Genomic DNA, 14902 nt, shown 5'->3' with positions numbered 1-14902 from the left:
AGTACCATTTTATAGCTTATTTTTTGCAGTTTAGCAGCACAACACAAAGTTCAAATAAAAAGACACCACTGAATTCACACCAGATCAATACATTAACCATCAACATAGGTGTGAGATGTTGATGAGCATCCATTTATGCTTTTATTATATACTTTTTCTTTTCCTTATGCTTATTGCATTTCAAGACTACTATAAATCTATCTGAATCGTAGAGTCAGACAAAAACTTCAAATGCTAATTATTATGTTTGTGCCTAATTAGATCTTTATGTTTACAGTAAATTCCTTCAATACTAAATCTTATATACATCACAAATATGATTAAAAGGAATTAAACTTGCCCCATTTTAGTTTTTCATTTGTGCAGGGTGGTAGTTTTGGATTGAAGCAAACCCCACCAACTTATATAATGTCCCAAGAATTAATTCGTCTTACTGTAATCAAGCAGTGCAAGTAATGAGTTTTGACATTCATTATAAATGTCTTTTAATACATCGATAATTTTCCTCCACCTACAAAACTGAAATTCTTTTGTTAAAGTGAATGCATTAAGCTGAAATTTAGCCTAATCTAGCATGTAAACATAGCTAGTGTACATAAGGGACAAAGACAAATGGAGAGCTAAATTATCTATTGATTTGAGAAACATTGGAAAATACATGTACAAGCTTTCATACAGACTTAGAATAAGCATTGATAGACAAAGATTTATTCATTCGTTTGTCCACCATGTAAAAACTTGAAGTGAAACTCTAATGAGCTAATAGGCTAGATCAGTTGTTAAATATTATTAAAGTCATAGAGATTAAGGGAAATGACTGTCCATGTAGGTCGTGATGTGTGAGCCATGCATTTAGCAAGATACTGGCTAATGTTTCAGGTGTGAGATGTGCTCATTAGAAGTCAAGCGATCATCTTTATTCTCTCACAATATAGTTGAACAGAAGAAGAAGGCCAAGCTAATTTGGAAAGATTAGCATCATCAGCAGGCTACAGACGGCTAATAATAACAAGATACAAGTTCTATCCTGGTATATATATATATATATATATATATATATATATATATATATATATATATATATATATACACACACACACCAGTCGATTGCTTTCTACTGCCCCTTGTGTGCATACCCATTTTACAGCATTGCAGAGCCACACGGCTGTAGGGTCTTCAGCAGGAGACATAATGGCTGCCCCTCTTTTTTTCCCTTTTTTTTATGTGGTCTTCCCCTCAACCCAGCTGTCTTCTAATCCCCTCTTTTTTTCCTCCTCTCGCTCTTCTTCAGGCTAACATTTGGCAAAATTCTAGCTTGGACGAGAAGGGGACCAGCCAACCACGGAGACACAAATGTATTCAGAGCATTTAGTAGCCCGGATTAATCGAATTATAATTTAATCATCTGATCAAACAGCAATTAGCATAATCACTTCTGGGGAAAGGATGATAGAGAGGAGGAAGGAACACGCGATAAACCTCGGGCAACTGGCGCTCTAATGAGACGTTTAACTGCGAAAACACACTTTAAATGTAACATTTTATCCGCTGGGATCCTCATCAGATGTTAATGTTTACCGAAGGATATGTGTGGAAATTAACGCAAGGAGGTGAAGGACAATTTGGATTCTGGCATGTTAAGATTGTAATAAGCCCAAGAAAAAACAGGGACAGTTTTATATCTGTATATATCAGTATTTGTAAAAAAATTATATTCCTATATTTATGTTGGATAAAAATTCATTGTGTCCTTTAAATCTATAGATGACTAAATGTAAGATCATAAAATGGTCAAAATTAATGCAATCTTTTTTTTTTTTCTAGTAGACAGTATGTCAAAGTGTTTCCAATTTCACTGATATCTTCAACCATGGCAAAAATGTACAAAAGTATATGCACCCTTTTCAAATACCTATGCAGTGTTTATACATGTACAGTAAATTCATTAAAATACATGTCCATTTACACGTAGGTTTTTTTTAAATCCTGCAAATGGTTGTATTTGAATGTGAGAACATGAACATGGACAATATTAAAATGCTTTGTGGCAAATCAATCATGTTATGATGGTAACTCCTGTTTCAACACTATGATTGATCCACCAAAATGCATAAGAATTCAAAGAAATTTATTAAAGTGTTCATTGGTCATTGCAGTCATGAAAAACATAACGATTTTATGATTCACATTTATAGTTTCTTTCCAGTGGAAATCAAAATCATGAATAAACATTGGTCATGTCCAATATGACATTAACAAAGCACCTGAGGAAGCCTCTTTATTATTTCTTATTCAACTCTGCATTAATAGATGCAGTACAGGCTAAAAACATTTCTATATTATGCTGATTTGTTGTTTTCTCCAGCTAGAAAGAGTCTCGTCACTGCTAAGAATGTACTGCAGATGTCGATAGATGTACTGCTACAACGAAGCAAGTAAGAAACAGACTTGTACTTCTTTTGTATTGAGATTTTGATACAGGTGTGTAACGATTAACCAATTGGACTGATGCATCAATTTAAAACGAGACAACTAAAACAAACCGATTCAGCGATTATAAATCAATTACAATTGATTACAAAGTGCCTGTAACTCCAATACTTTTTAAAAGATTCTCTTACTATGAACAAGATCACTCACATGTTAAACATGAACCAACCCCAGACACTGAGGAATCGAAATATAGTGTTGTCTCAAAGCAGTAAATACCCAACTAAAGCATTATGGCTCACACTCTTAGTAGAAAACACACACAATCCTTCTTCATTTGCAAATGAAGTAAAAATCTTCTTTATATTTGTTTTTAAAAAGTGTCACCGTGTAGTTTTTACATATTACACTATAAGCAAATCTGAAGAAAACAATTTGTCTGAATAATTGTCTTGGGTTTAAATACATTTTTTATTTTGCAGTCTTAAAGAAATTCACAATAAGATACTCAAAATAAAAATCCGCTAAAGAATCTTAGTAGGATTACCACCTATTTCTTTCATTAAAAATGCTGCTATTTTTTATTTGCTTGGACAAAAAATCTCAGAATTTGAACCAAAATGGCTTTTTATTTATTACTTGCATTTGAAAATACTTAAATTGTACTACATATTGTATTCCTAAGTAATTTTAAACATAAACCAGAGGGGTTTACTACAATTTCAGGACCACTAGATTCACACAGAAAGTTTGATTAATGAGAAAGAAAGCCAGTCTTAACATTGACCCTCTCCCACTTCCTCTCATCATCTGAAATATTATATGATTGTCTTAAACTTAGTCAGTTTTATTATAATTCTACAGTAATCGTAGTGTTTTCTCGTGACTTCAAGTCTAATCAGTTTCGGCTCATTAGAATCGTTACAAATTCTGGTTGAGATGCTGTCACAGTAATAAACAGAGTAATAAGATGATTGATATTCCATAAGGAATGTATGAAGGTTTTAGTATTAATAAGCCATCCACATTAATGCTTCCCCTCACTGTTTTTTCTAATGATTGAGGAAAACAACTGTCAGAATATTAACATCTTTACATAATGCAGTTAGATGTATAGTTGTTTTGGGAATATATTTAACCCTTCAACACAACACACGTTTATTTACAACGTTCTTTCTTTACTTAGATATAAAAACAATTATAAACTTCAGCGAAAAATAATTTTTAATCAGTAAACATTTGTTTTACTGATGCGCCAAGTCTCAAACCAAGCATCAAAAACCGCCAGGCATCCGGCAATAACCGTCCATGTGGAAACAGCAAAAGTTGGGGTCCTAATGATTTACGTCATCTAAAACACCATCATTACTTTAAAATATTTCCAAGAATATTTTGTGTTTATGCTCTGTGTTGAGTTTGGTTTCACTAATAACAAACATAAAGCATAAAGCATCAATATTTGTCCATGCCCATGTTGATTGGAGTATTAAAAACTTTTTCATTATCATAGTTTTCATTAAAATATTCATTTAAGGTACATTTAAAACAAATAAAAATGTGCGATTAAGTTGTGATTTAATCGTGATAAAATATTTTCAATGTTTGACAGCCCTAATCTTCTATTTCGGTACTGTTGGGGGAAGAAATGCAAAATATAAAATTGCTTGTCGTTTTTTATTAATGCAGTTTGTTATTATTAACATTTGTGATCATCGACATTTGAACAGTTTACAGTTTTTAAACAATTTAAATAAAATGAATGCTCGGTTAAATAATATATAAAATAATATTATATAATATTTGATTAAAATAAAATAGAATAAATCAAATTAATGCATTTAAGTAATCAATGACATTGGCACAAATTAATTTAATTCAATAAAATTTTACAAATGGAAAAATGAAATTAAATAGTTTACATTTGTTAGACCCCATCTGGGTAACACAGATGTGTATGTATGTGTGAGTGTGTGTTTTACATGTAATAAAAAATTTTCTTTAGATATGTTCTTATTAATTGTTTTACTTATTTCAGCATACCTTAACAATAGTCTTCATTCATTCCATTCATTATTCATTCACTACCTCAATATGTGGAATTGTCAGGATTTCCTCCTTTTAAGAGAAATTTTTGAAGCCGGACATAAAACGCTAAAGACGCTAGCGCTATGCATGCACAAAACAAATCTTATTTCCGGTAAGGAGTGAGTAGCCACAGTGACACTGCGCTAACTCTACTTTGTATTTTATACCCCTGGCATTATTGTGTATGTTTTTAAGGTTAATAATACTAATTTAAAATGCACTCAAACTGGGAGGCGGAGACTAAATAAACTTGCGGTCCATGACTTAATACGTACCCAAGGGAACTCAGATTTAAATGTTTCGCACGTAAAAAGGATTGCATTCGGTACACGTGTGTAGCAAACTGAAAGCTCTGTAATGGAAATTTTCAATACAAATACGTGTACTGTTACACCCCTAATATATATTATATATATAAAATGTATTGTTAACCCAAAACCTAAATGTCATGAATTTTCTAACATAACTTTTTATGATGTGCAGTTAAATCATCTAGACATCTGGAATAAATACATGGATAATAACATACAGCATGCAAAAAAAACCAAAAAACATTTATTTTGGCATTTACTCTTGTTTAGTTATTATTTGTAAACGAAATGCCCAAATATCCTATTAATTATATAGTAATTCAAAATAAAAGTAAAAAATGTGAAAGTGCAAATTTGACCATTTGTTAGAAACACTTTTGTCACATGACATTCTCAGCCATATAGCCAATAATATATTTTTTTTGCTCCAAGAATAATTCCAAATTCAATACATGAATTATTTAAGAATGACAGAAAATCATACTATACTGTTATCTTTTGCTCCATAAGGAACATCAACGAAACCAGAAAACTAAAAACAAACAAAAAAAACGAACAGCCATCTCAGGTCAAATTTTTTTTATGTAAAGATATTGGGTGAAGCTTAGCATAATGCTTACACAACTCTCAGTCACATCGTCTTTAGTACGAAATGACCAAATGCTTTCGCTAAGGTTCTGCTTTAATCTTATTTCTAATGAAACAGCAATTTTTACTCCAGCCATCAAGCGAGCAAATCCGTCTAACAGGTCAGTCTGAGCAAATGTTATGTTCTAAAACCCAACAATCCCACTGATCAACCAAACTTATAATTATAAAGATGTCTCAATTATATGTGGGGACCCAGGGCTGATTTTTCGAAAGAGGTGAAATCTGTAGACAAATGGCACGTTCCTGGAGCGCAAACAGAATGCCGAGCAAACACTGCAATAATTGATTTTAATCCAATTAGCCTGTGTAAGCCTTCCATCCAGTGCCTGAACAATGCCACGCTAACTTGGGAGAATCTTTAAATAGATAGAGGATTGAAAGGCATAAGACTTTCATGAGCACCTTGCAAAAACTCGAACAGATGGGCCCTTAATCAGCACAGTGGCTTAATTGCCCCCAGTAGATTAACTCCCACAAAACACACTTCCGAGCTGGCCAAACGGAGTCAAATTAGTGCTCTCATTCTCCACCTTCAATATTCATTTTCAAACAATAAAAAGCCTGCGTTATAATCGAGATGATTACTCGCTGGTATTTTTTTTAGTTTTTTTTTTTTATATCTGGCAACCTTCTCTAATCTCATCAAGAAACACATGCTGTCCATATATAGGATCAGCTCAGATAACAGAGCAGGGTATGTTTTCAGATTAGGATTAGGATTTGCACGAGATTATAATCTGCCGTTACTCTTAGTGCATTACTTCCAGTCCTGCAACTCAGAAACTATACCATATGTATATACGTAGCAATAAATCTATAACGTCTCCGTCCCCTGCATCCCCTCTCGCGAGACAGCCAACGTACTGTTTAATTGTACACATTCAAATTTGAACATGCGTTGCCTGAAGGGTTGCTCGGCATTAAAGCGGGAGCAAATTCCCAAAGCCGCTGTAATGCGTCTATCAAAATTAGCATCGAATACATTTTTCGCTCGACACAGCACAAACGCTGTTTTGCAAGAGATCTGCCCCGAAGTTACACAGCAAGAGTTTCAAGGATTGATGGTTTCAATAAACATCTCAATTAAATCTAGAATTACTGTATAGACATACAAAAAAAATACGAATTCCACATTGTGATAAACATTGTGACATGCTACCTTTAATTTAACATTCTCAAGAAACGTGATAATAAATTATGCAGTGCCACAATAGAAATATGAAAGGAAATGATATGATTAGAGGTTTCGAATATGTATTTTCAAAAAGCTTGCCTTTGCGTTAGAATTAATTTCTGAATTTCTGATTTTGTGCATCGCATGCTTGTGTATTTCAGCACTTTTTTGACATTATGTAAGATCTTTTTTGAATTTGTATTATGCTATAGCTTAATACTGCTAACAGGGATGGGCAATATGACAACATGGCATTGTTATTGGGGCGATTTTTGACATCACAATATGCATGCAATGTAATGTATTATAAAGTGTCACATTTTAAGAATTCGTTTTCTTTTTTCTTTTTACAAACTGGTTTACAAACAAAAAATTAATCATCCCATATTTTTAAAGTCTTCTGATAGTATTTCTGCTATAAACACTGTTTCGGATCTGATTCCTCGTTCACACCATGCCTTCACATGATACTGATGCCATCATACAGCTCAATGTGCAAAGATCTACAGTCATAAATTACGAATAATGGTGTATATAATAAATCAAAAATTTAAATAAATCAAGAATTGGATCTACGCTTTTCACTGTGGCCAGGCAGCGCAGGGATAAAAGCTCTACATGTACATTGCACTTCTAGGATCGTTCTCGCTATGGCCTTATTTGATGAAACACCCAGCCATGGCATTCATAATGGAGGTTTCCATAGAGACAGGCCAAGGAGCATGAGCAACCTTGTCGAGATCTAGAATTTTCTAGAATAGGCTTGATCCATAAAATAAAAGAAGAAGAAGAAGAAAAGGCCAGCTCTCGAGTTTCACAGGATATTACAAGCGAAAAAAAAAAATCCCTTCAACCATTTCTGCTATTGAGACTTATCAACCTGATCATCGACCGCTTTTATTTCTAAACGCTTTCATTTCTAGGATGTGTCAAAAAAAAGACAACGTTGTTCATGTGTCGTAGTAACAAAACACTGCTGGAAAAACAGGAACACACCATGATGTACAGAATGTACAAACAGCCCAGAGCTCACATGACTCTCATCCTGCTGTCTAACCTGGTGTATGATGAATAATCTGTCCTTATTGGTCTTTTATGAGATTCAGCAGCTGAGGCAGGAGAAAGAGGGAGGCACTGTTTTCTTCTCTTATCCCCCCCTTCATGATTTTTTGCTGTTAATATACCACGCGATGTGAAACGATATACACCTCAACACCTCTGTCCCGAAAAAGAGAGCAGCCATGTCCACATCCGTATCCGCAGCCACATCTTTTCCTCCTTTACCAAAACAATTTCACTTTTGATCCCTTCAAACCCACCGTCGTTCGGATCTACGGTCATTTTTTTTTGCTTTTAGATGTTGCATGGTAACCTTGATTCAGCAACGTGTGTGTGTCATTTCTCAGATTTGATTTCTTTCCCTGCCTTTCCCTTCATTTTGCTTTTTTTTTTCCCACCCTCCTTTGGTCTCCATTCCGTACACACCCAACCATGTTTTTTACCTACTGACCGTTTTAGCGCGGATAAAAAAAAAAGATAAAACCCCACAATCTTGTTCATCTTCAATATGATTTTTTTGCTGTTTTTGTTCCAGTCTATATAATGCATACATCCTATTTATTTATTTCAACTTTGCACACACACACACACACACACACACACACACACACACACACACACACACACACACAACTGGCCCTGAATGCAGGGATACTATATATAACTAACACACACCCAGACAGAAACACTGCATTTTCCTATTCCTTAATATCTCTTACCGCTCAAATAATAATATTGCAATAAATAATATGTACAATTATGTCTATATATGAATATACACAATTTTTTTTTCTTTAAGGATTTACATATTACAATCATCATTATGATTAAAGATTTGAAGCACAGGTAAAGGTGTTTCCAAATGTATGTACATCTCTCTACAAATACCAAAGCATGTTCATCTATATCATCATTTACAAATTACTCCCCCCCCAAAAAAAAAAAAAAAAAAATTGAGGTATTCACCAGACATGCATTTGCATTTTATATATATATAACAATTATCAGCATGTGTCTGATTGGTTGTGCTGCTTCCAAAACATCTTGGACATGTGAAATGGTCGTAGTTGGAGGAATGCAATTATCTTGATCATTGTGGAAATGACTGAGGGAAGGAAAAGGACATGATCTGAAGACACGTCATGCCATGCATGCATGGTGAAGCCACCGGCCTTAATCATGCCTCTTTTTTTTTCTCCTATATATAAAACGCGCCTCATCATCAAATGCCATCTAAATCACTTAAGGTGTTAAACAGGAGCTCGGGTCCATTAACGCGCCATCGAGCGGAAAGTGAATGGCAGGAAACGCGCAACCTGTGTAATTAGCGCTAAACCCCCCTAGAAGACGCACACGCACTCGGTGCGCGCGCGCGCGTGTGTGCATGTGCGCGTGTAGGATAGAGAGATAGGCCTTTTTTCCTTTTTGCACTGATTAGGACCTGCACTTGAGCTTGCATTCGAAAAGAGCTGCCTTTAAATCACCCTTAATAATCCTGAAGTATTGGTTATTCCTCGTTTTTTTATGTGCACGAGCCTTAATTAAGACCGAGTACAAATCTAAATGTAATTTTAATCATGGATGAAAAAAAAACAAAAAAACAACTGTAAATCTGACCAACCATTTGAGATGCTCTGGAGAAAGAGAAATGCAAATATCCACATGCCCCGCTCCGTTCAATCCCCAAGCTATGCTTCCTCTTCGCACTCCGCGCACTTTGTCCACTGTTTGTTTGTTTGTTTTGTTTGATTGTTTGTTTGTTTGCTTGTTTGCGTCCTGCCACCTCTGTAAACCGGCAGAAAAGGTACGATTCGGGCCGGTACTCGGTGACACGGGGTGTGCAAGCTTCGCGCTCTCGTGCGCCGGGCACGAGCGTCGTGCGTGCGCTCCCGCAATCCGGTGACTTGGAGTGCCCGGGTTTGTCCTGCGTGTCCCAGTCCGAGTCCCAGTCCAAGTCTTGAGTCCGAGTCCTGAGTTCTGAGTCCAGGGACCTGTTCAGGGGAGAGAACGTCTCTGCGCCACGCGCTTCGTACGGAAAAGCGAAGAAGAGGAAAGAAAAGTCGGAAACAAGACCAAGAGGCAAAAAGACGCACTCGTGCGTGTCATTGAAATGCAAACCAAACCGGGTGGGGGCGGAAAGGGAAAAAAAAAGGAAAACGCAGTTAAAGAAGAAATAAAAACATGCATGTGGGGAATGTGGAAAAGGGTAAATAAATCATATTGTTTTAAGGGGGAAAAGGGGAGAAAAAAAGCAAATCCAGGGTAAAAAAAAAAAAAGAAGCAGAAGCAGCGGGAGCGAGCGAGGGAGCGAGCAGTCGCTGGATGCTGGAACTCAGACCATCTTCACGCGCCTCTCGCCGTCCCGCAGGCTGCACGCACGCGCATGCATCTCGTCCCCGCAGCCGGGTTTCTGTTTTTTTTTTTTTTGTATTTTTTTTTCTTTTTTCAATAGCGTCGGCTTGGGCTGCGCTCGCGCTCTCGGGCTCCCAGCATCACGGGTAAGACATGCGCCTTCCTCTCTCTCTCTCCTCTTCCTCCGAGGACCCGCTCATCCCTCCCATAGCGCCTTAAAGGAGCCGAGGTTCACGCCTCCCTTGCGTGCGCGCGCAAAAAAATTTTTCAGGGTGCAAGAGGGGCACCTGAACTAATGATGCGCGGATCTAATTGCCTTAATGAGGACTGATACGTGGTTCACGTGGTGACTTTTTTTTTTTTTTGGGGGTAGGGGATGAAGACTTCACCCTTTCTTTCCCGTTCCTTTCTTTAAATTGCGTTGCTCCAGCCACAGCACCTGTCTCACCTCATCACGCCCTTGGTGTGCATGAAAAAAAATGGGAGCGTTAGAAAAGGAAAATGTGGGAATGACTAGGATGCTAGATCATGCCAAGGTTTTTAGCACACTGAAGACCTGGGTTAGGTGTCTGCATAGTCAGTAAATGTGAATGCACTAATAATATTTCTTGTAAAGCCCAAATGAGGCATAGGTTTAGGCTCCAAATAAAAAGACAAAAAATATATATATATGTGAGCACCTTTGTGATCCTCTTTCTGTCCTGTTAACATTATCATAGCTACTAAGTCACATTTCTACACAGGGTCTTTCCTGGAGTGCAATATTATATCAGCTAAAAATATTATATCAGCTAAAAATATTATATCAGCTAAAAACACTTGTGCAATTAATCTGAGCTTGAGTCACTTGGGAAACTGTGATTTGTAGTCCGTCGTGTGTAAAGAATGGTGGGGGAAATGTGAAAAAGTCTCGAGTCACCTTCAAACCTGGCTTCGGTGAAAATTTGAATTATTTAGTGAACGATTTTGCACATGAATAGTGGATTGGGAATTCTAGGTTGCCCCTATGTGTAGAGGAAGTCTGTGTGTGTGTGTGTGTGTGTGTGTGTGTGTGTGTGTGTGTGTGTGTGTGTGTGTGTGTGTGTGTGTGTTGCTCAGAGATTAGTTTCCCATCTCGGGTGTGTATTCCTACTTCACATCCAGGCTCTGGATCCTAGACAATCACATACAAAAGAGGTTCCTGACCATAAATGAATATCAGAAAGCATAATTATGCAGCAAATTCACAAATACACATTACAACTATGATTATATCATATTCTATAGTATTATATCACTCTATTTATTATGCCTTTAAAATAAAAGAATTCTTCTCTAAACAGACACAAAATGGACAAATTTTCCATACAGAGATTTATATAATTTCTTTTTTAAAAATGGAGGGACACAGTGGCTTAGTGGTCTTACACTTCCGGGATGAGGATTCTAATCCCTCCCTCACCCTGTGTGTTCAGAGTTTGTCTCTTCTTGATGAGCTTCATATTCCTCCAGTTTTCTTTCCCAATCCAAAACCCATGTGGCTGACTGGCTTTTCCATTTCCGTGGCCAACCTTTGTGAATGGGTGTGTGAGAGGAGTGTGTGCAGTTCAGTGCTGGACAGTAAATAATTAAAAGTAATTGTTAATGTACTTAAGTAGCATTTTTTGCGCATCTGTACTTTACTGAAGCATTTGCATTTGGGAAGAACTTTACTTTAACTTCACTACATTTCAAAGTCAAAACTCAACTACAGTTTGCGAAATCTGTTGTTCCTATTTATTTGAGTGAATAAAAACATAACTGGTCAAACACACACACAGCAAGCCAACAATCAGGGTTTTGATTGCCGCTTTGATGGTGTCTACTTGTTACCAACATACAGTTCAGCATCAGTTTTTAAGTAAGTAATTAAGCAAAAGTTTTGTGAAAAAAAATTATAATAGGAACATTATAGCCATAATAAATCATGGCACTTTGGATACTTAAGTACATTTGAAGGCAAATTCTTTTGTACTTTTACTCAGGTGAAAGTTTAAAGGGAGCACTTTTAGTCATATTTTAGTGTATTTCTACTTTAACTCAACTACATGGTTTGTGTACTTCATCCACCACTGGTGCAGTTATGCCCTGTGATTCTATGACAACCTGTCCAGGGTGTTCCTTACCTTGTGTGTGGAGTGAAGACTATGTCTAGGCAAAGCGGTATAGAAAATGGAGGAATGGATCCATTAGAAGTAGAACAACACTGTTCACACAAAGGAAAATAACAGCACTATCAGATTTGGGGTAGACCCTTGGGTATACTCGGAATGCTGATGAGCTTTTGGGAAGATTTTTTTAAAGTCACAGATGAGGAGCTTAACTGGAGAGATTTTTTATTATATATCAGCCAAAACCATCTACTGAACATAAGGGTTAACTGGGTATAAGAAAAGTGTGTAAGAATTCTTGACAAATTAGGTATAAAGGGATTGAAATTCAATTCAGTAGCTATAAACTTAAAGACATAACGATTCATATTTCAGGTAGTTCTATTTAATTGATTATAATTAGGCCACATGTTACATATCCATTCATTAATTCATTCATGTAGCTACACGCACACACTTCAACATTCAACATTTGAAAACCGAATGAAATTTATGATAAAATCTAAACAAATGAGGCCTTTGTTTTCTCTGGTTCCTTTGCTGCCACACCCCATAAAAGGCATGCTGTAATACCTAGTGCCAGACAGAGATAGAGAAAGAAAGAAAAAAAAGGGAGAGATAGGGTGAGAGATAGAGAGAGAGGCTTCAGTATTGACATATGACAGGTGGGTAGAAATGCCTCCTTCTCCTGATTGGCTGGATGTTCGTGAGCCATATCACATTTTTGATCCGTACATAGTCTACTACAGAGACCAGTATTTCTCCTCTGAACAGAGCTCTAATATGACAGCTCACAAACAAGTTGAGCCATATACCTGCTCTTGTTGCCTGTATTGTATTGCTAGTGGTGTCACCAGAAGTACTGAATGCTGAAATACTGATGACATTTCCATGAGAACTTGTTTTATAAAGTATGGTGCACACTTTTTTTTATACACATGCCATTTTACTGCTAGCACTTGAACAATAACTCTTAATATAGAAAACTTTAACACCTTTGTGAGGGAGATGATCAACACCTCACTTCTAGTAGTGGAACATCTAGACTAAGATATGGGGCGAACGTCTGCCAACTGTCTGCCAACTGTAGTTAGAACGATCCGGTCTGCTCAGCAAAATCTGCCATGAGTGTTTGGTTTGCGTGCAGTCCAAAGAACCCATTTATAAAAATGTCCAGATTTTAGAAACACAAATCCAGCAAGACAAAATGCAGCACATTTAAGTCAACACTTTTTTTAGGTTTCAATGGCAACAAAGGTTCCTCTTGCCCTGCAAGTTCTCAAGCCCTTACAGGCATGACTCAATATCGAAGTGCCTCAATTTTGTACACCAGATTTTACTTACAAATTGCCATGAGGAAGGTCCCTTATCTAAGCAAACACTATACCACAGGGTGGCAAATATCATCCGCATGGACTATAGATAGGCTGGACACCCAGACCCTACTGTTACCTGCCACTCTATGGCAAGGCCTTTTCATAATTATTACCTAGAAGTGTACGAGGTGGTATCAAAAAGTTTTGAGACAAACTCTATTTAAAAGAAAGTAATTTATTTAACTACGTTCCCACACTATTACGTTCAAAATAGTCCCCTTAGACAGCAATACAGCGCTCCCAGCATTCCTGCCACTTCTGGAAGGTGTCCTGGAAGTCTCCTTTTGCAAGCACCTTCATCTTCGGGAACAGGGCAAAGTCCAACAGAACCAAATCTGGCATGTGGGTTCATGTGGATTGATTTCTGATGGTCTCCGAATAACTTGTTGAAGATCTTTCTGATCTCTTGTAATTTTCCAGTGATGTTCTCAAAACACCTCCAACGTTTCATTGCAGCATTGCCAAATGTACAACGTATGTCATGTTAATTGTCTCTGTGGCAGATTCGCCCAGTTTCACACAGAATTTAACATTTGCACTTTGTTCTAACTTGCTGTCCATGATTAAATTGCAGACGTGGAAATGCACATGGTCAAAATAGTCAAGTCAAGTTAAGTCAAGTTTATTTCTATAGCGCTTTTCACAACAGACATTGTCTCAAAGCAGCTTTACAGAAAACAACAGTCAAGGTGAATGGTGTGTTTATCCCTGATGAGCAGCCGTGGCGACTGTGGCAAGGAAAAACTCCTTTAGATGTTATGAGGAAGAAACCTTGAGAGGAACCAGACTCAAAAGGGGAACCCATCCTCATTTGGGTGACATCAAGAGTTTGATCATAAATCTTTCAACAATACAGAACACTGGAGAGCAAGAACTAACATGAATCCTGGAGTATAAGATTATAAGTAATGTTTTTTCTACAGTCTTATACAGTCTATATGGTTATAAAACTAGCAGCTACTGAGCAACTTATAAAATAGCTTAACATTTGTGATCACAGATCCAGCACCAGCTTCTCCATGCCAGAGCCTTTAAAGAATAGCACCAGTTAGCACCATTAGTCTCTTAACTTTTTGATACCACATCTAGGAGATGTAGCTTTAATGCTGACTGGATGTCGCTGTGCATTTTCTCTGGATTCCACAGCATTAGCAGACATGCTTATTTACTCAACTTTGTAGGCAAGTATTACAATTTAAAATTAGATGTTTGGCAGCTATGGGATCCCAGTGAAGGGAACATACTAATAATTTCCTCTTAGGAAGGTTAAAAATAAGTCTTGAAGTTAAATTCTGGTTCAGTATCAAGGGTCACATGGTGAGCAGAGCAAGATCA

At 36.8% G+C, this 14902-nt stretch overlaps 1 protein-coding gene across 1 annotated transcript in view; it reads right to left on the bottom strand.

The window, feature by feature from the left end:
* Positions 1 to 10344, bottom strand: part of dscamb (Down syndrome cell adhesion molecule b) — a 140365-nt gene extending 130021 nt beyond the window's left edge. The window contains exon 1 of the mRNA XM_046876766.1: positions 9332 to 10344. Coding sequence (XP_046732722.1) covers positions 9332 to 9374 — 43 coding nt within the window. The 5' untranslated portion in view covers positions 9375 to 10344. The remainder of the gene's footprint in view (positions 1 to 9331) is intronic.
* Positions 10345 to 14902: the final 4558 nt, after the last annotated feature.

Source organism: Silurus meridionalis, chromosome 20 (assembly GCF_014805685.1).
Source record: "Silurus meridionalis isolate SWU-2019-XX chromosome 20, ASM1480568v1, whole genome shotgun sequence".
Classification (NCBI taxonomy): Eukaryota; Metazoa; Chordata; class Actinopteri; order Siluriformes; family Siluridae; genus Silurus; species Silurus meridionalis.
This window is presented reverse-complemented; position numbering and strand designations above follow the sequence as displayed.